This window comes from Aulonocara stuartgranti, assembly GCF_965226115.1.
Source record: "Aulonocara stuartgranti genome assembly, chromosome: 10".
NCBI lineage: Eukaryota > Metazoa > Chordata > Actinopteri > Cichliformes > Cichlidae > Aulonocara > Aulonocara stuartgranti.
In genome coordinates this window covers 17,427,962-17,450,312 of record NC_138946.1, presented here as the reverse complement: position 1 = coordinate 17,450,312, position 22,351 = coordinate 17,427,962, and the positions used below count along the sequence as shown (strand labels likewise).

The window sequence follows — 22,351 nt, the reverse complement described above, 5'->3', positions numbered from 1 at the left end:
GCACATCATTCTGAAATTGTTCTATTTCTAGCTCTTTTTAATCCCAGGCATGTCACAGACTTGATAATTTGTTGCAACATGTTAGTCTTGTTTTTTCTTAATACCATGTGTATAAAACCTCTCAGCTATGAGGGAAAGCTCTGCTCTAGAGCTGTTATACACCCAAGTGTGCAGCCTTGCCAATCAGCAAGTTAAACTTTTCCTCCTTTGCTGATGGCATTTCCTTGTTTAGCCTGTGGCAATAACCCCATCTTAAGTTCAAGCGATCTGCTGTTACGTTTTTTGTTTTTTTTTAAATTAAAACCCAGTTTAATCATTTTAGCAAGTGTGCTGTAACACCACAATAATGGTCAGACATAGCACCATCTTCCAATTAAAAATTCATAGAAATCTAAAAAAAAAATTAAAGTCTGTTTTTACATGTTTATCTAGAATTCAAAAGAACTCATTGAAACATTTGCTAAAAGAGAACTCAGTTGTGTTTTTATTGTTTTGGTCTTTAGCTATACATACATCTCAAAATGCCAATAGAGAGGAGCAGCGCAGTGACCACAGACAGCAATATGAACAGTACATCTAAAGAGTAAAACTAAACCACAGTAACTAATAGACATAGTATGTCATCTCCCAAATGGAAAATATTTTAGCTTTGTTTAGTTTTTATCTTTCTTTGTCTTCGGCAGCACAGAAATCTGAAAACAGCCACAATAGAGAGAAGCAGCACAGTGACCACAGACAGCAATATGAACAGTACATCTAAACAGTAGTAAGAGTACCAGGGCATCTTATAAGCTTCTGTACGCAGGTGACGAGCCCCTTTGTGGCGCATCACATATTCTACCCAGAAGACGGCCTTCTCCATAGGTGTTATTGGCTGATCTTTGTGCAAACCTGACAGTCTTTGAATGTTCTGCCTGTAGCTCTCTTGATGGATCACTTCCTTAAGACCTTGCTCAAAACTGTGGCCATTAACATCAGCTAGCTTAATGATCTTTCCAGCTCCTCTCTCCTGCAGTCGTAGAAGGTTGTCATACTGGTCGAAGAACAAGGGTATGCCGAGCACAGGGACCCCATAGTAAATGGCCTCCTGGACACCATTAGTTCCTCCATGAGCTACAAAGACTTTGGTCTGTGGATGACCCAGAAGATCTTTCTGTGGCATCCAGTCGACTATTAGTATGTTGTTTCCCAGTGTAGAGGGTTGGTCTCCTTTATGCTTCCAGATCACCTGGTAAGAAAAAACAAAAAAAAAGATTTCCCCATTAGCCCTGAGACTTTACAAAACACTTAACAATACTACACAGAATTAACTTAGATGCAAATTCAGACTAAAATCTTAATGTTAATGAGTTTTAAGTAACTTTTCCGGGAGTTACATGATGGGATCACTGAAGTGTCATTTGCTGTTCCTTTCGATGTTGAGGCTGCTTACAGTAGTTAAAACGTCAAGACATCAAAAGCAAGTATGTTTACAACCTAATGCAAAAACAATATACGTCAAAGGAACTCTATGGGAGGGACACCTTACCTAATTCAAGTTACAGAAAAGAACCTCTTGTTAGTGTTTATTCTATTTTTTTCTTTTGGAGCATTTCTATGCTAAGTGTGACTCTCTCTTTCTTTATTTGTACTAACAGTCTAACCAAGGTATCTGTCCTAAATCTTGCTTGTGTTATTTTTTTTTTTTTAAGTGTAACTCTAATATTATTTTATTGGTAACCTGTGCCAGCATTAAATATACTATCTTTTTTGTGTAGACTCTTACAGAATTTAGCCTTCCTGACTAATAACATACCACTCCATCCTCTCATAAATTTACATACACTTCTGGCTCCAAAATGCACCGCAATGCTAAACTGTGGTTTCTGAATGGCAATACACAAACAATGGAATCTTTCACAGTGTATCTATTGGCTAATATGGACAAATTAAAATACTATAGGTTAACAATCCAAGACGCAGTAGTGGAAATATGAATCTTTGACTTTTTGTTACCTTCTGGGGCATCTTGGCAAAGACACCGGCAACTTCCTCTGTAACCTCTTTGGGCAAAGCATCGACATGAGTTCCCAGACTCATGATGATCACTCCATGTTGCCCGGCACTCTGAACAAACTCCTCCAGCTCTGCTGGCAGAGGCTGAGCTGGTTTGCACTGAAATCCTCCTATATAGACAACATTTGGCATAGTGGGGCGAGGGAACTCGAACACAAAATCTGACCTGAACAGCCAAATGTCTGCTTCCTGAAGAAGTGAGATGACGTCACATCCACCCTCAATATACTTATCACATATGTCATTATATACTGGGTCCACCACAAATTTCTGCTGGAACAGTATAATGCTATAGAAAAGAATATTCTTGAGCCTCTGGATGAAATTCATTTTGTCTGTTAAGCCGGATCCTGGCACTGGGATATAGGAGAGTGGTGAGGGAGCTAACACAAAGTGGCCTTCTCCACTGGTGATCCAGCGTACGTTGAGCACTAAGGGGAGCTTGAGATATTTGGCTAGAATAAGCCCTGGGGCTAAAGCTGGATCAGTTAGAACCAGATCATACTGGGAATCTCTTAATCTTTTGATCATATTTTGATCATCAAAAATATTTTTCAAAGCATCATACCAAAGTGAATGTGCAAAAGAAATTAAAGAAAAAAAATTCTTGGTGAGTGTGAAGGCAGTCATCAATGATGCCCCCTCTCTTTCCACCTAAGAAAAGTGAAAAAAGAATTTTTTTTTATAAATAACAGAGTATTTATATTCAGACTCATCACATACACTATTCACATACCTCCACCTGCTCCTGTAGACACCCACCAAAAAAATGCTCAAAATCTACAGCCGTTTCAACTGTAATGGATGTGTATAGATCAGACTTTTCAGAGATGTACCAGCTGGTAGACGGCCTGATCACAGTGAAGTTGTGTCCCCTAGCATGAAGTTCTTCAAGCAAGATTTTCATATTGATCCAGTGGCTGCCATCTAAAGGAAACACCAGAATGTTTCCTCCATCGCAGTGTGGTGTAAATGAAATGAGGAATAAACTGAGGAAAGAAAGCATCCCAAAGACATGATGGGATGTCATGGCTCCTATAATATCAGAGAGAAATAATCACCTCAGTGATCTCATAAATTATATCAAGTATCCACAATGTAAAGAAAAATTTTATTTGCTCTTCAGCCAAATATGTAGAGCTATACATCACTTGCAAGCACTGGAATATTTACATGATCCTTTTAACCAAATAGACACCAAAATTAAAGGACAGTGTTTTAGGAAATTCCTTACCTTGGGTTGAGAGATCCAACTACTGTCTAGCCTGCCCACAGAAAGACTGTTCTTGAAATCTAGTCCAGTTTGCCTAACTCTCTGAATCTGAAGTTCAAACTCCAGATTCAGAGGTTCTTTCACTTGTAAATGAGTTACATGCATCACAAATAATTTTAAAATTTTTCTAATTTTTTCATAATTTTATGACTTCATGTTATTTGTCACGTTTTTATTTGTTTCCTAATTAAATTCATTCTTTTCCTGTTTTATTTTGTAATCATCTTCTCCCTAATTGACTTCCTTTTGGGTTTTTTCTTTTTTTTTTGTTCAATCATCCAATTAGTTATTATAGTTATTTTACAGAGATCAGTTAAGTTAATAATAAAATGTATCTTTCAGCTCAATGTAACATACATGTTTTATAACCCTTGATTTTGGTTCATGTGTAAACAGGCGCCTTCAGTGTTGGTAGGTGTAAATATTATTGACCTCCTGCCCACTTTCCCCTTTTCAGAAGAGTTCAGAGAGTAGACCACAGGAATTGTACATTGACCGCGGATTCACTGACTTGTACATTAATGAGTGTGTGAGAGAAAAAATACGGCATTTGGTTGTTTTTTCTCAATTTCAGCACAAGTGTTATCTTTAATTTAGCATGTTAAAGGCAGTATCTGGTCAACCATTTCGTACTTGTTTTCTATGCCAACAGCAATGGTCATTTATATAAAAGAGTTATAAGATTTTAGATATTTCTGATCTCTTTCATCATTATAGTGTCAACATAGCTCTGACCAGAGGTCACATAATAAAAAGCTAATGATAATGTTAGCCACACTAGTTGCACTGTGTAGTAACAGTAAACATTTTCCTGTTCTGATATTTTTAAAGAAAATCCCCATTATATTTCTCAGTTTTAATATGTGATATCCTGTGGTCTTATCAATAAATACGGGGTTTGAATAAATAACTTCCAGGTTATTTATTATCTACAAGTGTTGCAAAATTCCTTTTTAAGTTGTATTTCTTGTGTTTTCCTTATTCTAGTTATTGTTCTCATTTTCTTTCTTTCTCTTTTCCCCTGTTATCTGCCTGAGTTGCTCTGTTTTTGGATTTCTGTGTCAAACACAGTTTACTAGGTGCAGGATCTAGCTTGTGCTACTGAAGAGGAGGTGGCAGGAAGGGAGTGGCGTTTTTTTAAGTGGAAGCTAATTTCAAATTCAGCATTTCTTTCAGTTCAATAAACATCAGTAAACACACAGTTTTGGCAGTTTGTCGTACATTTTGGTGATCAGAGAGGGGTAATCCAATTGCTATTGCAAAAAAGTAATTAGATTACTGTTACTTTCCCGTAAGCACACTGTGTTACTGCGTTACTAAACCCTTATTTTGTTTGTGAGAGTGTTTCATGGCAATGACGTACAAGCGTAGGACATCCTTGGCAGCAACAGACGTGTGCAGATCAACAATGGATAATATGAAATGAGGGAGAGAGTACGACCATGCAGCATTTAAAGCTTGGAAGTACTTACATTACTTTGAGTTTGACTCCGTAAAAAGTGACAAAAATATTAGCATCTGCTGTACACTCTGCGTGGGAAGAAAACTTATTTCTACAGCGGAAAATTAAACTTCAAATCTGAGCAAGCACCTAGCACGCTGCCACGGGAATTTGAAATTCGCAGAGAAACTCCTGGATCCCCCCCACTGACATGACCGCTGCAAAACCAGGCGAACCTCCACCTGCCCCACTCCTGCTTTAAAGGTGAAAACAGATTTAAGAGCGACAGGACTAAATGCTGCTAAATCTTGGGATTTTAAAAAAAAAATGCTGTGTTTTACTTGCACCTGTCAGCCGGTGATCAGCTGATCACGGGGCCGGGTTTAAAAGAGACGCCACCCACCTGTTCGCCGCTCAGACATCGTTCTCTTCATGTCAGGAGCTCCGAAACTTTGCCGACGTCAGTCTCTGTCTGATTCAGCAACCGTGAGTGTTTTTCCCTTCAATCCTTTTTCTCATCCCGGCTCCGCTCGCTCTCCGTCTGTAACGCCAGTTCCGAAGCCACGCTTCATGCACTGATCGTTACTAGAATAACTGCGTGTCTGTTCCCACCCACCACTAGCCTTCGCCGCGTTTGGGTCTAGCCAGCACGCCACATGGGCACGCCGAACTACTGTGTGTAATTCGCCCGATCGTGACAGGATGTGTGAGCCGCATATAGACCCAGCGGAATTCGAACGGCTGAAAGCCGAAGTACTATATCTTTGCAGTGTGGTAGATCACATGAGCACAAAAATGGAGTCCCTCACCAAAACTGTCCTCCAACTTTCCACTTCCGTCACCTCGCTGCAACGTCAGCCAGTGCCGGTGAGCGCGGAGCCCCGGATCGGACTACCAGATAAGTGGAACGGAGTTGATGGCCGGCCTGATGGTTTGCTCGCCACTTTAGACATGCTGTTTGAATGTCAGCCCACTAAATACGCCACCGCCCGTGCAAAAGTTGCACTGTTAACCTCTCTCTTGTCTGGCCAGGCTCAGGAATGGGCCGCGGCTCTCTACAACAATAAATCTGCAGCTTGCAATGACTATGCCCTGTTTGTGGAGGAATTAAAAAAGACGTTTGTTCCCCCGAGCAGCGAAGTGGAAGTGGAGTCACAGCTGCTTCATTTACGCCAGGGCAGTCGACCCGTCTGTCACTTTGCCTCCCAATTCTGTACCCTGGCCGCTAAGCTAAAGTGGGGAGATGCTTCTCTGCACTCTATTTTCTGGAGGGACTGGCTGATTACATCCGAGATGAGATGACCGGCCGTGAGGCCCCAAAAACTCTGGATGAGGCCGTGGACCTCGCCCTGAAGATCGACCAACGAGTGATGTCGCGGCCTCGCCACACCCCTCGGGCCTTCAAACCCTTCCAGCCTCAGAGGGCCACGTCTTCGCAGCCTCCTCCCCCCTCTGACGGAGCCGCTGCTAGCCCAAGCAGTACATCCAGGGAGGAGCCCATGCAGCTGGGTAGACTCTCCAAAGAGGAGAGAGAGAGACGCTGGCGTGAGGGTCTCTGCGCCTACTGTAGATCAGCTCGACACCGTCGTCCCCAGTGCCCGCTACGTCCGTGAAACGACGACGCCAGGTAGACTGCGGGGGAGTCCCACCTGGCCCTTCCCACTCCTCTGACCCCTCTCGTTTTCTGTTACCAGTAATATTTCACCTGAAACACCAACAGTTCTCATCTGAAGCCCTCCTGGACACCGGAGCCGCTGAGAACTTCATCGACCAAAAACTAGCCTCTCGACTTCGCATTCCGTTAACTTCCGTCGATCGATTTCTCCCGGTGACCTCAGTAGATGGGCGACCCCTCCAACCCTACCCGATCCAGTTCCAGACCCAGCCGGTTCACATGTCTATTGGGGATCATCAGGAGGAGATCCGGTTTCTAGTAGTCTCGGCCACTTCCTCTTCTCTCATCCTTGGATTCCCCTGGTTCCGTCAACATGACCCCCACATCTCCTGGTCTTCCTGCCAGATCCTGGATTGGGGTCCCCAGTGTCCACGCCGCTGCCTTCTCTCTCGGACCAAAAAGAACTCAAAGTCAGAAGAGGCTTCACCCCCGGAGCCCATTGATCTGGATAAGATCCCTCCGGCTTACCACGACCTATCTGAGGTCTTCAGTAAGAGGCGAGCCTCTACTCTACCTCCTCATCGCTCCTACGACATGGCCATTGAGCTCCTCCCGGGAGCGGTCCCTCCTCGTGGTCGCCTGTTCTCTCTGTCACCAGCAGAGGACAAAGCCATGGAGGAGTACGTTGCTGAGGCTCTCCAACAGGGCTTTATTCACCCTTCTACCTCCCCTGCAGCTGCGGGATTCTTCTTTGACAAGAAGAAAGATGGCGGGCTCTGCTCCTGTATAGATTATCGGGGCTTGAATAAAGTCACCGTCAAGAACCGCCATCCTCTTCCTCTGCTATCCACCGCACTCGATTCCCTCTCCCAGGCCTGCATCTTCACCAAACTGGACCTACGCAGCGCCTACAATTTGGTGCGAATTAGGGAAGGGGATGAATGGAAGACAGCCTTCATCACCCCTAAGGGGCACTGGGAGTACCTGGTGATGCCCTTCGGCCTCTGCAACAGCCCTGCTGTCTTCCAACATCTGATCAACGATGTCTTGCGGGATATGCTAGGCCGGTGGGTGTTTGCTTATCTAGATGACATCTTGATCTACTCCCGCACCGAAGTGGACCATATTCGCCATGTGCGGGCCGTGCTGAGCAGGCTGCTCGAGTACCAGCTGTTCTGCAAACTGGAGAAGTGTGCTTTCCATCAGCGGTCCACCACCTTCCTAGGCTTCACCATCTCCTCCAATGGCCTGACCATGGACCCGCAAAAGGTCCAAGCCGTGACCCAGTGGCCTCAGCCACAGAGCTTCCTGGGCTTTGCCAGTTTCTATCGGCGCTTTATCCGCAATTTCAGCACCGTTGTCGCCCCACTGACATCCCTCACCAAACCAGCTAACCTGCCTAAGCCCTTCTGCCTCTCCCCAGGTGCGAAACAGGCATTCCGAGACCTTATCCACCGGTTCACTACGGCCCCCGTCCTACGCCACCCTGATCCTGCCAGAGATTTTGTGGTGGAGGTGGATGCCTCCGATGTTGGCGCTGGCGCCGTCCTTTCTCAACACGGCCCGGATGGAAAACTTCACCCATGCTGCTATTTCTCAAGGAAATTTTCTCCCACGCAGCAACGGTACGGTGTCGGAGACCGAGAACTCCTGGCCATCAAGTGGGCCTTAGAAGAGTGGCGGCATTGGCTCCTGGGAGCGAAAGACCCTTTTCTGATCTGGACTGATCATCAGAACCTGATCCATATTCGGACTGCCAAGCAGCTCAACCCAAGGCAGGCCCGTTGGGCCTTATTCTTTGAGCCTTACAATTTCCACCTCTCCTACCGCCCTGGTTCCAAGAACGCTAAGGCAGACGCTCTCTCCAGACAGTTCGCCCAGGACGGCCTCACGTCAGACCCTGGACCTATCCTACCTTCTCATTGCTTCGCTGCCCCCCTTCGGTGGCCCTTGGAGGACTCTATCCGGGATGCCCTGACCGCCGAACCACCTCCGCCTGACACCCCTGCTGGGAGGCTCTATGTACCATTCCGGTGCCGTCAGGAAGCCTTGCTCTGGGCTCATTCCTCCCCGCTCTCTGGTCACCTGGGGCCCGACAGGACCCTCCAACTCCTCCGTCGTGCCTTCTGGTGGCCCTCCATGACTCGGGACATCCGTGAATTCGTTTCCGCCTGTGACACCTGTGCTCGGGCCAAGTCCTCCACTCAGCCGCCCGCTGGCAACCTTCGCCCTCTCCCTGTGCCGGGACGTCCCTGGTCCCATGTCGGCCTCGACTTTGTTACCGGCCTCCCATCCGTGGATGGTCTTGACACCATCCTCACCTTTGTAGACCGGTTTTCTAAGGCGGTGCACCTGGTCGCTCTGGCCAGCCTCCCTTCCGCCAAACGGACGGCCGAGCTCCTCCTGGACCATGTTGTCCGGCTTCACGGGTTCCCCAAGGACATAGTCTCCGATCGGGGACCCCAGGTCACCGCCAGGTTCTGGAAAGCCTTTTGCCGCCTGATTGGAGCGTCTCCCAGCCTCTCGTCCGGCTATCACCCTCAGACCAATGAGCAGGTTGAACGGACCAATCAACAGTTGGGGCGTTTCTTGAGGTGCTTCGTCTCCGCCCAACCGTCGCTTTGGCCTCGTTACCTGTTGTGGGCTGAGCTGTCTCATAACCTTCACGTCTCTTCTGCCACCGGTCTCTCGCCCTTTGAAGTCTGTCATGGTTTTCATCCTCCTATCTATAGCCATCAGGAGGCAGAGGTCGACGTGCCTGCTGCTGAACGGATGGTCCGCCGCTGTCGTCAGGCCTGGATCAGGGCGCGGGCTGCCATTTCCCGAGCCAACGCTCTGTACACCCGGCAGCATCGTCGCCGCCACCGCCCGGGTCATCCATTCCAGCCAGGGGATCGCGTCTGGCTCTCCACGAGGCACCTTCGGCTCCGCACCGAGTCCAAGAAACTCACTCCCAGGTTCGTTGGCCCGTACAAGATCACTGCCCGACTCAACCCCATGGCTTATCGTCTCCGGCTTCCACCCGCCATGAAGGGCCATCCGGTTTTCCACGTCTCGCAGCTTAAACGGCGCGTCACTTCCTCGCTGGCGCCCCCCTCCCGGGCCCCGCCCCCACCCAGGTTCGTCGATGGGGGTCCTGTCTACACTGTCCGGCGGATCTTGGACTCCCGTCCCCGGGGTCGGGGGGTCCAGTATTTGGTGGACTGGGCTGGCTACGGTCCTGAGGAGTGCTCCTGGGTGCCGTCCCGCTTCGTCTTGGATCCTTCTCTCATCTCGGATTTCCGCCGCCGCCGTCCTGGACCGTCGGGTGCCGGTCTTCGGGGGGGGGGGTCCTGTCAGCCGGTGATCAGCTGATCACGGGGCCGGGTTTAAAAGAGACGCCACCCACCTGTTCGCTGTTCAGACATCGTTCTCTTCATGTCAGGAGCTCCGAAACTTTGCCGACGTCAGTCTCTGCCTGATTCAGCAACCGTGAGTGTTTTTCCCTTCAATCCTTTTTCTCATCCCGGCTCCGCTCGCTCTCCGTCTGTAACGCCAGTTCCGAAGCCACGCTTCATGCACTGATAGTTACTAGAATAACTGCGTGTCTGTTCCCACCAACCGCTAGCCTTCGCCGCGTTTGGGTCTAGCCAGCACGCCACATGGGCACGCCGAACTACTGTGTGTAATTCGCCCGATCGTGACAGCATCTATCTGAAAGAGCGAGTGTAAACACACAAAGTTATATTTTTTTGTATGCTGGAATATACAGAAAATAGGTTTAAATGTTAAACAAATTTCTTCAAGTCAAAGACTGTTGCATATTGTGGAGATACAGAAATTCTTTTATTGCTGCCATATAATCCGCATCATTATAACTGCATTAATAACATTCTTTAAAGCATTAGTTCACCTAATAATATTTCTCACAGTCTTGATACTGCATTACAGTTGTTTATTGAAGATGTCCATTTGAGGATCCTTCCATTATGTTAACTTTTACTAAAAGTACGGTTAGAAGTATTTTATATACATTGCATATCTGTGCCTATTTTGAGTTGATGTTCAGCTCATTAAGGGTTTTAAGCTTCACTGGCGTGACTGTCCAGGTGATACATGCTGAGGGAAACTAGAACATAGAAGGATAACTGCAATGCATGCTTACAGTACATATAATACATATAATCTAGGAATAGGCCTGAGCAGAGGCCCAAATGTTTCCAGCTTCTTGTTGCAAACTTGTTGCATTTTATTCTACTTGGTAACAGATGAGCAGAGTCAAGAATTAGCCTCAGAGACCCTGAGGGCTTAAGATTATTACCTTGTATGGAAGGTGTTATCAAAATGAGAAGTTCTATGTCTGTTTATAGCTATTAAAGATGTACAAGATGTACAATTAACTGTGACTAAGGTCTGGAACCTATTTTAATCTGTCATTGACGCCATGGGGGGGCGTGTACCCCACTGCTTTATAAGTGTCCACAACATGTATTTTGGTCAGAAGACATATGTTGATGTTTTCTCCGGGCTGTTAATAAACTCAACGTTTGATTGCACTTTTCTGGGGCCTCCGTGGTTTGTGACACTGCTCTACATTGATTGATTTCGCAACAATATAAATTAATTGTTGCTTGACGCATTGTGCATAAAGTTAAAAGATTAGAAAAGAAAACAATTCTTAAAAAGAGACTTTTTCATTTGATTCCATTTTATATGATGGATTATGCAGAAAAAATATAATTGGGCTGAAAGGTCTATTAGTTTATTACGTATTCAGGTTATGTATCATGTTTTTCAAAAGTAACTAAGTAATAAAGTAACTAATTATTTTTGAAAATGTGTAATCGGTAAAGTCATGGGATTACTTTCTTCGGGAAGTCATCATTAACTATTTTCAAGTAACTTGACCAGCACTGGTGGTGATAGCTAAACATCCAGCTGCTGTATTTCACAGGGAGAGAAAAGAGTGCAAGTGTCTGTGAAGGTTCTCAGTCATCCAGGACATCGTAGTCAAAGGAGCTTGCAAAGAAAAGCGTCTGGACTTCTTTAAGTTGCTTGAAGACGTTTCACCTCTCATCCGAGAAGCTTCTTCAGTTCTAAGGTCAAATGGTGGGGAGTCCCAGACTGCCACCTGCAGTCCCAGACAGTCCCATCTGGGACTCCCCACCATTTGACCTTAGAACTGAAGAAGCTTCTCGGATGAGAGGTGAAACGTCTTCAAGCAACTTAAAGAAGTAAAGATGCTTTTCTTTGCAAGCTCCTTTGACAAAAGAGTGCAAGATTAACTTCACTCAGAGATGCTGAAAGATGTAGACAGACAGGACAGGAGAGGAAGAGGAGAGGACTGCTCAGTGATAAACTTCAAATTAAAAGCTTGCGTGTAGTGTCATCACAAATGTTTAATCACATATTGTATTTGCAAATGATATGTCTTGATAAACTATGTACTTTCATTTTACTAACTTACTATTTTGCTAACTTTGTGTTATTTAAATGTTGCAAATACTGGGTAGTTTTGTGCAGGATAAAAAGGTTAGTTTGCATTCATGTGTTGAATTCACAGTAAATCTCTGTGTTGGACTGTTGCACAGTGTCTGTGGTGCCCATGGACAGAGTTAGGTTACATCAAGTGTAGAAGAGATTCATTTGATTTAAGATGATGCTTGGATTCATTCACTGAATTCCAATGTCATACTCTAGTATAAAGACAGTATAACAGTGTAGTGTCAGTATAGAAGATGGACATCACCCATGATAGGTTATCAATGTGTGTATAGATACAGCCACTCAAAATTGCTACTTTCAGCCAGAGGTCAGCCAACTGTCAGCTTACAGTCAGCCGGTGAGAGTCCACCCTTCAGGTGCATATCTACTTTCCAATATAAACACGCCCAGTGTTGGGAAGGTTACTTTTAAAATGTGTTCCATTACAGATTAGAGAATACATGCCCCAAAATGTATTTTGTAACGTATTCCATTACGTTACTCAATGAGAGAAACGTATTCTGAATACTTTGGATTACTTAATATATTATCATGTTTTTTACAACTACATGAATGTTACTGAAGGCTACTCGCCATACCAATACCAACTAGATTTTTTTTTAAATCTTAATATAAAATGAGTAACAGTAGAGTGGACATTAGGTAATGCTGCACTTTTTGCAGAGATCTCGTATAGGAAACTATTTCTGTATCAGTGATATGTTTTCTTTTTGTCTGTGTTCAGAACTGCACATGATTATTTGCAGCTAGCAGGTTGTAATGCAGCCTTCAGTAATAGTAATAAATCACACAGCAAAAGTACATCGAAGATACTGAAGTGGCACATAACCCAGGTAGCTACCACAACTAAAACAAGGTAGCTGCAGTAGGCTAACATTAGTTTTTTAAAAAGAACTTCCAGCTGAGAGAAGCTTGTTTACTGGCAGAGTTTGCCCATCCATTTGTTCTTTAAATGTAAAGTGGTCTCCAAATTTCCAAGTAAGAAATGCATTCCTGCCCATGCACTGCTGGCCCAGGGTCCACTGTGTAACTGACTTCACCAACATTAACAAGACGCTTACATTAGAGCAGCGGTCTCAAATTTAATTGAGCTGTGGGCCACTGCTGGCACTGTCATCTCACTGTAGGGCCACTTTAGTGTTCAAATAGTATAAAAGAAAAAACCAAACAAACAAGAAAACACCCACAAAAATGTATTGTTTTATTTGTTTGTTTGTGTTTTTAATTTCAAATATTGTATAACTAGACAAAACTGCAAACGTGAACGTGAATTCTTAAATTAAGCTTTTCATTGAAGTACCAAATAAACAAATTGGTACTCTCTTTTGGCCAGACATGTGACAGCACTTCTGCTATAATTTTGTTTGTATTTAACAAAATAAAAATGCAGCTGTAAGTGTACACATTACCCATATGGAAAATATATATATAAATCTTATAAAGTTTGTATCTGTCTTGTATGAAACTCATATGAAAAGGATACAAGACTGAAAACAGATATAAGATCCCTTGAAAAATTATATAAATGAAACTTGTATGTTTTGGATACTTATTAAAACAATATATGAAAGTAATGAGAAAGTGGCCACTTTCATGAGTAAATCATATAAGCCTTATATGATCCACTATATGAAGCAGGCCACATCATATGCAAGTCTTTTATAAGTTTTTAGTATTTCTTTTCCACATGGGTAGTTTATGACTGCTAGTAAAAAAAATAAAAATAAATTGTTTTCACTCTCTTGATACCTCAGAGAGGTCCACGGCTCCAAATCATAGTAAAGGGATCTCTGGCTAATACGTCGGGTTTTGTGTCGGGCTCATAGCCGAAAACTAGCTTCACTATCTGGGTCAACTTTGCTAGCAAGAGACAGAGAGAGGCGTTGAAAGGCTGCTCCAACAGAACTTTATTGATTTGGCAGTCTGTTTCCGGGTGAGCGTACGCTGGTGGGTCTTTCTGCCGCTGCTCTTCGTGTGTGTGTTCTCTGTATGTAGCTCCGTTTTCATTTTTCACTAAAGTATTTAATTTAACTGTTTTAGCCTTTGAGCACGGCTTTTTATTTGACCCTGGAAAGCCTGGATTTTATCGTTTTTCTGTGAAAGACTCTCCTGGGGACCTGACTCACCAGCCTAACGTAGCCCTCGCTGCCCCCTGCATGTACTACTGTTTGGCCTGTCACCACATCAAGTATCTGCCTTCTCAAGCTGCCAATGGTGTGCACAGTGCCAGGTAGGTAATCACAGCTACTTTTCTGGCACTGGGCTGTAATTCGTGGCTGTGGCATGCTGGCTAACGTGGTTTTAACCTGGCTGTGTGAACAAATGGAGAAACTATGATTCCCCTTTTAACTATATGCTTGATATGCCTACCGTTGCTCAGCTTTATTATTGGACTATGCAGTGTTTTTATGGCCGTATCAAAGGCTCGGACCTTTATGCAAATGACAGAATGCACTACTCAAAATTGGAACTGCTACATCTTAACACAAGGACTCGGCTACTTCCCCAAACTTATGTGCGCTGTGTTGCTTTGGGGATAGCTCGCCGTCCGTGCTACATTCACCGGGGCTGCCGTCATAATCTGCATGTATATAATTTTCCTGTGGGAAACGGACTTTCTCACCAAATACCATCTATCTCGACAGCTTCCTGTTGTCTCTCAACTAGACTGGACGGGAAAAACAGAGGTGCCAACACCACCAATTTTCAGCATCTGGAATTTGTACCATCTGGTGCTGTCACACATTCCTCACCACTTAAATTGGCATTAATCAATGCAAGGTCCATGGTGAACAAATTTTCATATACCGTGACCTGTTTGTCTCTCATGGCTTGGACCTTCTTTTTATTACAGAACCTTGGCTACCCACTGATGATCTAGCTGCTTTTGTGGAATTGAGTCCTGAAAACTGTAACTTCCTTAACACATCGTGGAGGCGGCTTGGCAACAGTTTTCAGAGATCACTTTAAATGCAGAATGCTACCCAGAATGCTAATCCTTGGTGACTTCAATATCCATATGTGTTGCCCCTCCAAACCTTTGGTTAGGGAATTTTCACAACTCTTGGACTCATTTATCCTGACCCAGTCTGTCAACGGCCCTACACATAAGCAGGGCCACACTCTTGAGCTCATCTTGTCATCTGGGCTCTCGGTGATCGGCGTTGAGGTGATTGATGTGTGTCCATCTGATCATAATTTCCTTTTTGTTTAATATTCCCACTGCTCACTCATCCTTCAAACAAACCCAGGCCCCCTCTCTTATACGTCCTATAACACCTGAAACTGCTCCCCAATTCTCAGCTGCCTTCGCTTCATCTCCTTTAGCCACCTTTGATGAACGTTCTCCTTATTGCAATAATCCTGATGAGCTACTTGCATATTTTAATTGTGCTTGTACCAACATAATGGACTCAATTGCTCCTCTAAAATGTAGATGGAAAAAATTTAAAACTCAGCCTTAGCTAAATAAGGTCACTCGTGCCGTCAGGCAGGAATGCAGGAAAGCAGAACAAAAATCAAAGAAAGATAAGCTCCACGTTTCTTACCAAGTGTTTAGAGATTGTCTAAATAACTATCAGCGCACCATCAGAGCAAATTATTTATCCAAGATCATTACTAAGAATTCTGGTAATCCTAAAGTTCTATTCAACACAGTCAACTCTGTCCTGCATCCCACCACTTCAGCCATATCTGAGGCTGCCTCACACACGGCAATTTTTTACTGAAAAAATTGATAATATCAGAGCAGCTGCTCCCATCCCAAGACCCTTCTGAACCACCTACATGTTGATTCTTTTTCTCCGAATTTAAACCAGTTTCATTATCCCATCTTACTGATACAATAATGCACATGAAACCAACTACATGCCCCTTGGATGTGTTACCTACACCATTTCTCAGAGATGTGCTGAAGACAGTCGGCCCTAACATCCTTGCTATCTTTCTTTGCCTTTAGACAATAATTCTGATGGCAAAAGAGCCAAACGGGACAGGGGAAAAAAAACAACAAAAAAAAACCATCCTTGCTATTGTAAATGGCAGTATCTCAAATAGAACTGTTCCTCGTTTGTTTAAACAAGCTGTTGTCCAGCCGCTTCTAAAAAAAAAAAAGCTGCCTAACCAGGTTCTCAAGAAAGTTGTCCTTCACCAATTATCCTCATTCTTAGATATACATAATATTCTGGATAAATATCCTTCTGGTTTCAGAGCCTGCCACAGCACAGAGTCTGCTCTACTGAAGGCGTTCAATGATGTGCTTCTAGCTGCTGACTATGGAAAAAGTACAGTTTTAATTCTTTTAGACCTGAGTGCAGCATTTGACACTGTCGACCACACAGTCCTATTAAACGGTCTAAAGACATGTGTCGGCATTCAAGGCTCTGCTCTAAAATGGTTTGCATCTTACCTGGAGAACAGAACATATTCTGTGATGCTGGGTAACAGATACTCTTCCCCAGCTACACTCACTTGTGGAATACCTCAGGGCTTTATTCTGGGCCCTGTCTTATTCTCCTTATACATGCTCCCATTAGGCTCCATTTTTCAGAAACACCAGATCTCCTATCACTCTTATGCAGATGATACACAGTTGCCAATAGTACACTGCAGAAAGTCTCAGAGAGTCTTAGCGACATACATTGCTGGATGTCTCTGAACTTTCTCAAACTAAATCACGACAAAACTGACATTATATTTTTCGGCAAGCAGGACTCTATTAGTCTTATAAGAAACAATTTAGGCCCATTATCAGCTAATGTACATCACCATGTAAAAAATCTTGGTTTCATTTTTGATTCTACCCTCAAGCTGGACAAGCAAATAAATTCGGTTGTTCGCGCAGTTTTTTCCAACTCATCTAAAGACCTGGAACTGTTATCCATGCTTTCATATTATCACGTCTTGACTCTTGTAACTCTCTCTACTTAGGCATCTGTCACTCAAGCCTGTCCCGCCTGCAATTTGTTCAAAATGCAGCCACAAGGCTCCTGACGGGTACCAGAAAGAGAGAGAGTATTACTCCGATACTCGCATCTCTACATTGGCTGCCAGTTAAATTGATTTTAAGGTTTTATTATTTGTTTTTAAAGCTCTCCATGGTTTGGCTCCAGGTTACATTTCAGATCTTCTTAGCCTGCACTTACCCACTCGAACTCTGCGCTCCTCCAGTCAGATGCTGTTATTAGTTCCAAGTTCCCAGTTCAAAGGTGTCCCACACTGTTTAAAAAAAACTTTAAAAAATGGTAATATTCTGGCAGCTGGGGCGCCAAAATACTACCAGAAAATAACAGAAAATAACTTCCTCATAAAAATACGGTTATTTCCAGTAATGAAAATACAGTTTGTTGTGCTAATTTTACATGGGATCTTGCCTTTTCAAGTGAATTTTAAACATTAAATTAGGAACATGTTAATGTGATTAAACAATGAAATTATCTATAAATAGGAAAAAAAAACAAATCTTAAAAAAACAGTAATATTCCGGCAGCTGGTGCGCCAAAATACTACCGTAAAATAACAGAAAATAACTTTCTCGAATCCAGTGGCGCAGGCCAAGCTGGTTCGGAGGTCGGACGCGTGGCAGGTGCACCCAGCGCGGCCGGCACAGTCGTGAGCCCCAGCTCACAGGTGGCCGGGCAGAGGTGTAGCGTGTACTGGCCTCTGGTGGTGGTGAGGCCGGTCTGGCGAGCACGGCGATCTCAAGCGTGGCGCACGCCTCGCTCGCCTGTTCCACTTGAGCAGGCTCCACTGGCACGGGGACCTCCAGCTCCTTGCGCGGCCCCTCCGTCGCTCCCCGCCGGAGCAGCCCATCGCGCGACTCCTCCATCACTGCTACTCCCTCCGCCGCCACTCCCGGCTCGAGCAGCCCCTCGCGCAGCTCCTCCGCCGCTGCTGCTGCTCCTGCTGCTGCTTCCGGCTCGAGCAGCCCCTCGCACAGCTCCTCCTCCTCCAGCCGGCGCAGACCCTCGCGCGCCTCGTCTGCCGCCTCCGGTTGGAGCGGCTCATCCACCGCTCCCGGCAGGAGCAGCCCTTCACCCGGCTGTTCCCCCTCCTCCGGCAGGCGCAGATCCCTGCGCGCCTCGTCTGCCACCTCCGGCTGCTGAGGTGCCTCACACGGCTCCTCCACCGCTTCACTGTCCTCGGGACACACCTGTGGGGGTGGCACCCAGGCCCAGAGCAGCGCCGCCAGCTCCCCAATCCTTTCCAGGTGGCGCTCGGGCTGGTCCTGCAGCTCTTCCTGCTGGCGACGCACCTCCGCCGCCTGCTTCCGCTGGGTGGCCGCTATTTCGGCCACCATCTCGGCCAGCTCTTCCCTTCCCTGGCTCTGGTCAGTACCCGCCATGCCGCCTCCTGGGTTTCGGCACCAATGTGGCGTGAATAAGGCACGGCGGGACCACGTTGCAACGTTCAGAGCCATCTTTATTTAAGTCACGTCACACCACAACACACCCAAACCCCTGAGTCCCCATGTTTTTAACTAGGCGGGCGTGATTAAGGATGCCGTGCAGGTGCGTCCGCCCTCCCTGCATGGCACCACAGACCACGCCCCACCACAGTGTGAAACTGGGTGTGGGTCCCAATCAGCCAGGGTTTCGGGTGAGCTCATTGTGAAACCTGGCCCCACCTTATCATGCAAATTCCTGAGGTCAGATGGCCCACGATGTGAATGGGCGTTAAGGCGTCTGGGGAGGGAACTCAAAACTGGATTATAGATGGCAGACAGTTGGTGTCGTAAACCACCGCCTCTGTTCAAAGATGGTCGCTCACAGTGGACATAGATGGCTTCTTTCACTCCTCTTTCAAACATCTGTCCTCTCTGTCCAAAATGTGAACATTGGCATCCTCGAAAGAGTGTCCTTTATCCTTAAGATGCAGATGGACTGCTGAGTCTTGTCCTGTGGAGGTGGCTCTTCTATGTTGTGCCATGCGCTTGTGAAGTGGCTGTTTGGTCTCTCCAATGTAGAGGTCTGGGCATTCCTCGCTGCACTGTACAGCATACACCACATTGTTAAGTCTGTGTTTTGGAGTTTTGTCTTTCGGGTGAACCAGTTTTTGTCTGAGCGTGTTGCTGGGTCTGAAGTACACCGGGATGTCATGCTTGGAGAAAACTCTCCTGAGTTTTTCTGATGCACCGGCTACATAGGGGATGGCAATGTTGTTGCGTCTGTCCTTCTTATCCTCCCTCGCTGGTGTCTGATCTTCTTTTCTGTGCCTCAAGCTGAGGTGTCAGGATGGGTTAGAATGGGTGCAGAAGTGAATAATTGCTTTGATTTTACGAAGGCTGCATGAGCTTCTGGGGGCGAGAAGAAAGGTACCATAGACGAGATGAGCTGGGTGAGAGGCGCGGCCACTTGGCTGTAGTTCCGAATGAAGCGGCGATAAAAATTCCCGAACCCGAGGAAGCATTGGAGCTTCTTCTGTGACTCCGGGACCGGCCATTCCAGCACCGCCTTGACCTTCACAGGATCTGTCTTCACCTGTCCTCCTGCCAAAATGTAGCCCAAGAAGGAAATAGATGAGGTGTGGAACTCACATTTCTCTGCCTTGATGTACAGTCTGCTCTCCAGCAGCCGCTGTTACACATTCCTCACATGGACGTGATGCTCTTCGAGAGTCCTGAAGAAAACCAGAATATCATCCAAGTACACAAAAACGAACATGTTCAAAAAATCCCATAACACATCACTGACTAGGGCCTGAAAAACCGCTGGTGCGTTAGTTAAGCTGAACGGCATCACCAAATATTCAAAATGCCCTAATGGAGTATTGAAGGCAGTCTTCCATTCATCACCCTCTCGTATCCGAGCAGGTCCAGCTTAGTGAGAACTGTGGCTTCCTGGAGAGATTCGAAAACAGAGTTGATTAATGGGAGAGGATATTTATTCTTTACAGTGATGTCGTTCAAACCTCGGTAATCGATGCTGTCATGGTCCTGGGTCGGTGACCCAGCGCTTTTAGTTTGTTATCATTTTCTAGATGATGATTGTTTAAGTTCTGTGTTATTTTCGGTCTGCCTCTGAGTCTGCGTCTGTATCTGTCTGTCTATGGTGTCACCCCATCTGTTTGTGAATCTGTCTGTTTAGTTCAATGTCTTGTCTGGTTCCATGTGTCTGAGTTTCCTGTTTTATTGTGAAGGTCCGTGTCGTATGTGAGTGTGATCAGTTTACGTTTCCCCTGTCCCGTCAGCCCAGATTCCTCCCAGCTGTGTTGCCCTCCTGTCTCTCATCCCCTGATTACTGGTGTGTGTATTTAAGCCCTGTGTGTTCTCCTGCCTGTTGCCGGTTCGTCTGTATTACTCAGTGTCAGTCTGTGTATCCACCGTGTCTTCTCCCTGCTGTTCATCGTCATCCTCCTCTGCTCGTTTTCATTCAGGTTTCTGCTCTGTAGTTTAGTTGTTTCCCAGTTTAGTTTAGTTCGAGCCCCGTTTGCTGTTTGTCCACATTCTTTTCGTGTTCAATAAATCACCTTCACTTCTCCACGACTGCCTGCGATTGGATCCTCATTTATTCCACACGGCTCGCCTCGGCAGCCGTGACAGATGCATGGAGTGACCCGTCCTTCTTTCCCACGAAGAAGAAGCCCGCGGCGACGGGGGAGGAAGGCAGTCTGATTTTTCCTGCTGCCAGCAACTCTTGGATGTAGTTCTCCATCGATTCTCTCTCGGGACGAGACAGATTGTACAGTCTGCTGGAGGGCAGCGGAGCTCCCGGGAGTAAGTCAATGGCGCAGTCATACGGTCGGTGAGGTGGGAAAGAGAGAGCGCCTTATCTTTATTGAACACTTGTTGTAAATCATGGTATTCTGGGGGGATGGAGGAAAGGTCTGGTGCTTGTGACAGGGCTGGAATCCGCTCTGCAGAGGCGGGGGGAACGGCTGATCTCAAGCAGTTCACCAAGCAAAACAGACTCCAGCTGGTGATTTTTTTTTTTCCCTGCCCAATCAATGTGAGGATTGTCTCTGTAGCCAGAGGTAACCTAAAATAAGTGGGGTGTCAGGGGAAGGGAAAGTGAAAAAGGAAAGTAGCTCATTGTGGTTTTCTTGATGTGACTAATTTTACTGGCGCGGTCTGGTGAGTGATAAAAGCAAACACCTGATTATTCAACGTAGACGCGGGGATGGGTGGTTCGAACGGAGTAAGTGATAACTCTAATTTCCTTGCCAGTTTCTCATCCATTAAGTTTTGCTCCGCCCCGGAGTCCACCAGCGCAGGGCATGTGAACGTCTCGTTGTTGGTAATAATAAAACTTTACAGCCTGAGGCCTATACTGCAAAGCAAGATTTTGGCTTATCCAGGTGCATTATAAATAGGGATGGGTAATGGCACTGGATACCGGTACCCATTCTAACATAAACGGTAGTAACCAGACCGAAAAGCAGCGCACATTTCGGTGCTTTTTTTTTCCTGAGATGTCATACACTTTGGATTCCAGCCAATCATTTTACCTTTGCGAGCGTAGTAGGCGGGTCCAGGTACGTACGTTCTTTTGGAGCAGAGCTACAGATTAAAAATGCCCAAGGCGAAGTGGTCAAAGTCTGGCTGTACTTCACAGCAAAAGATGCAAAAGAATCAAACTCAGCAGCCTGCAACAAGTGCTTTAAGGTGATACTGTGCAAAGGAGGTAACTCCTTGAATCTGATGAAACACCTGTTGACGTATAGCATTTTGTTAAAAGCTGAGAAATGCACCATATTTGATAGCTTGCTGGGAGACCTCACACCGAGCACATCTACTGCGGGTGGGTTGCCTGTTATCTGACCCGGCGTTAGCAACATCCCCCAAAAACCCAAAGAGGAGAGTCCTGGCCCCTAGCCCTGCCAGTGTAGCAGAAATGATGACGGATGATGATGGCAGCAACAGCCGTTCTTCTCTGCATGAGTAGCTTAATGTTGTTCGTGTGTAATTTACGTTGAGTAGGCTAACCACGTTATTACATTAATGCATGTAAGGTAAACTAGCAAACACCGTCGTAGTTACATGCGGCTGTCTTCTTGTTTGATGGCAGATACTCCCTTCACCCTTGCCAAAAAGGCTAAAATGACCAAAGAAAAAGTGGAAAACAGCTAAACATGAGAGGTTTTTGGACAAAGTTTGTGTTTCACCGTTTCAAAAGTACCGGTTTGGTACTGGTATCGGATAAAACCTAAACGATACCAATCCCTAATTATAAACATTGCATTTTGTACTTCAAACAGATAATGAAAGAAGAAAACCACAACAAATAAATCAGTGTTAAATATCATAGGCGAAACGTGTTACTGGGAAAGATGTTCACATATTACTATAATATGACAAATTAACATGTAAGAAACAAATAAACTGAGACTGGAAAGTGTGTCACATTGTGTTGTGCGCTATTAATGAGGCAGATTGTTCTACAGTTCATGACAATCGTCTCAATAAAAATCTCAAATGATAAAACCATAAATCCAAGCAATTTTCTTCTACTTCCATCTGAAATCAAGTCGAAGGGCAGCACGTTTT

At 45.4% G+C, this 22,351-nt stretch overlaps 2 protein-coding genes across 6 annotated transcripts in view; both read right to left on the bottom strand.

The window, feature by feature from the left end:
• Positions 1 to 483: 483 nt before the first annotated feature.
• Positions 484 to 22,351, bottom strand: part of LOC309715757 (UDP-glucuronosyltransferase 2A2-like) — a 38,878-nt gene continuing 17,010 nt past the window's right edge. The window contains exons 1-4 of one of the 5 annotated variants that reach the window (XM_082549131.1): positions 5,173 to 5,226; positions 2,792 to 3,090; positions 1,996 to 2,709; positions 484 to 1,228 (exon numbers count right to left, since the gene is read on the bottom strand). In XM_082549131.1, the coding sequence (XP_082405257.1) occupies positions 644 to 1,228; positions 1,996 to 2,709; positions 2,792 to 3,090; positions 5,173 to 5,203 (1,629 nt within the window). In that variant the 5' untranslated portion in view covers positions 5,204 to 5,226 and the 3' untranslated portion in view covers positions 484 to 643. Of the gene's footprint in view, positions 1,229 to 1,995; positions 2,710 to 2,791; positions 3,091 to 3,289; positions 3,349 to 4,800; positions 4,841 to 5,172; positions 5,248 to 22,351 lie in introns of those variants that run through there. The other 4 variants (XM_082549133.1, XM_082549132.1, XM_082549134.1 and 1 more) reach the window with 4 other exon arrangements.
• Positions 9,656 to 18,331, bottom strand: LOC309715762 (uncharacterized protein). The gene is made up of 2 exons (XM_082549144.1): positions 17,013 to 18,331; positions 9,656 to 10,077 (listed from the first exon to the last, which is right to left on the bottom strand). The coding sequence occupies exon 1, from the start codon at positions 18,284 to 18,286 to the stop codon at positions 17,288 to 17,290; it is 999 nt and encodes a 332-aa protein (XP_082405270.1). The 5' UTR covers positions 18,287 to 18,331; the 3' UTR covers positions 9,656 to 10,077; positions 17,013 to 17,287.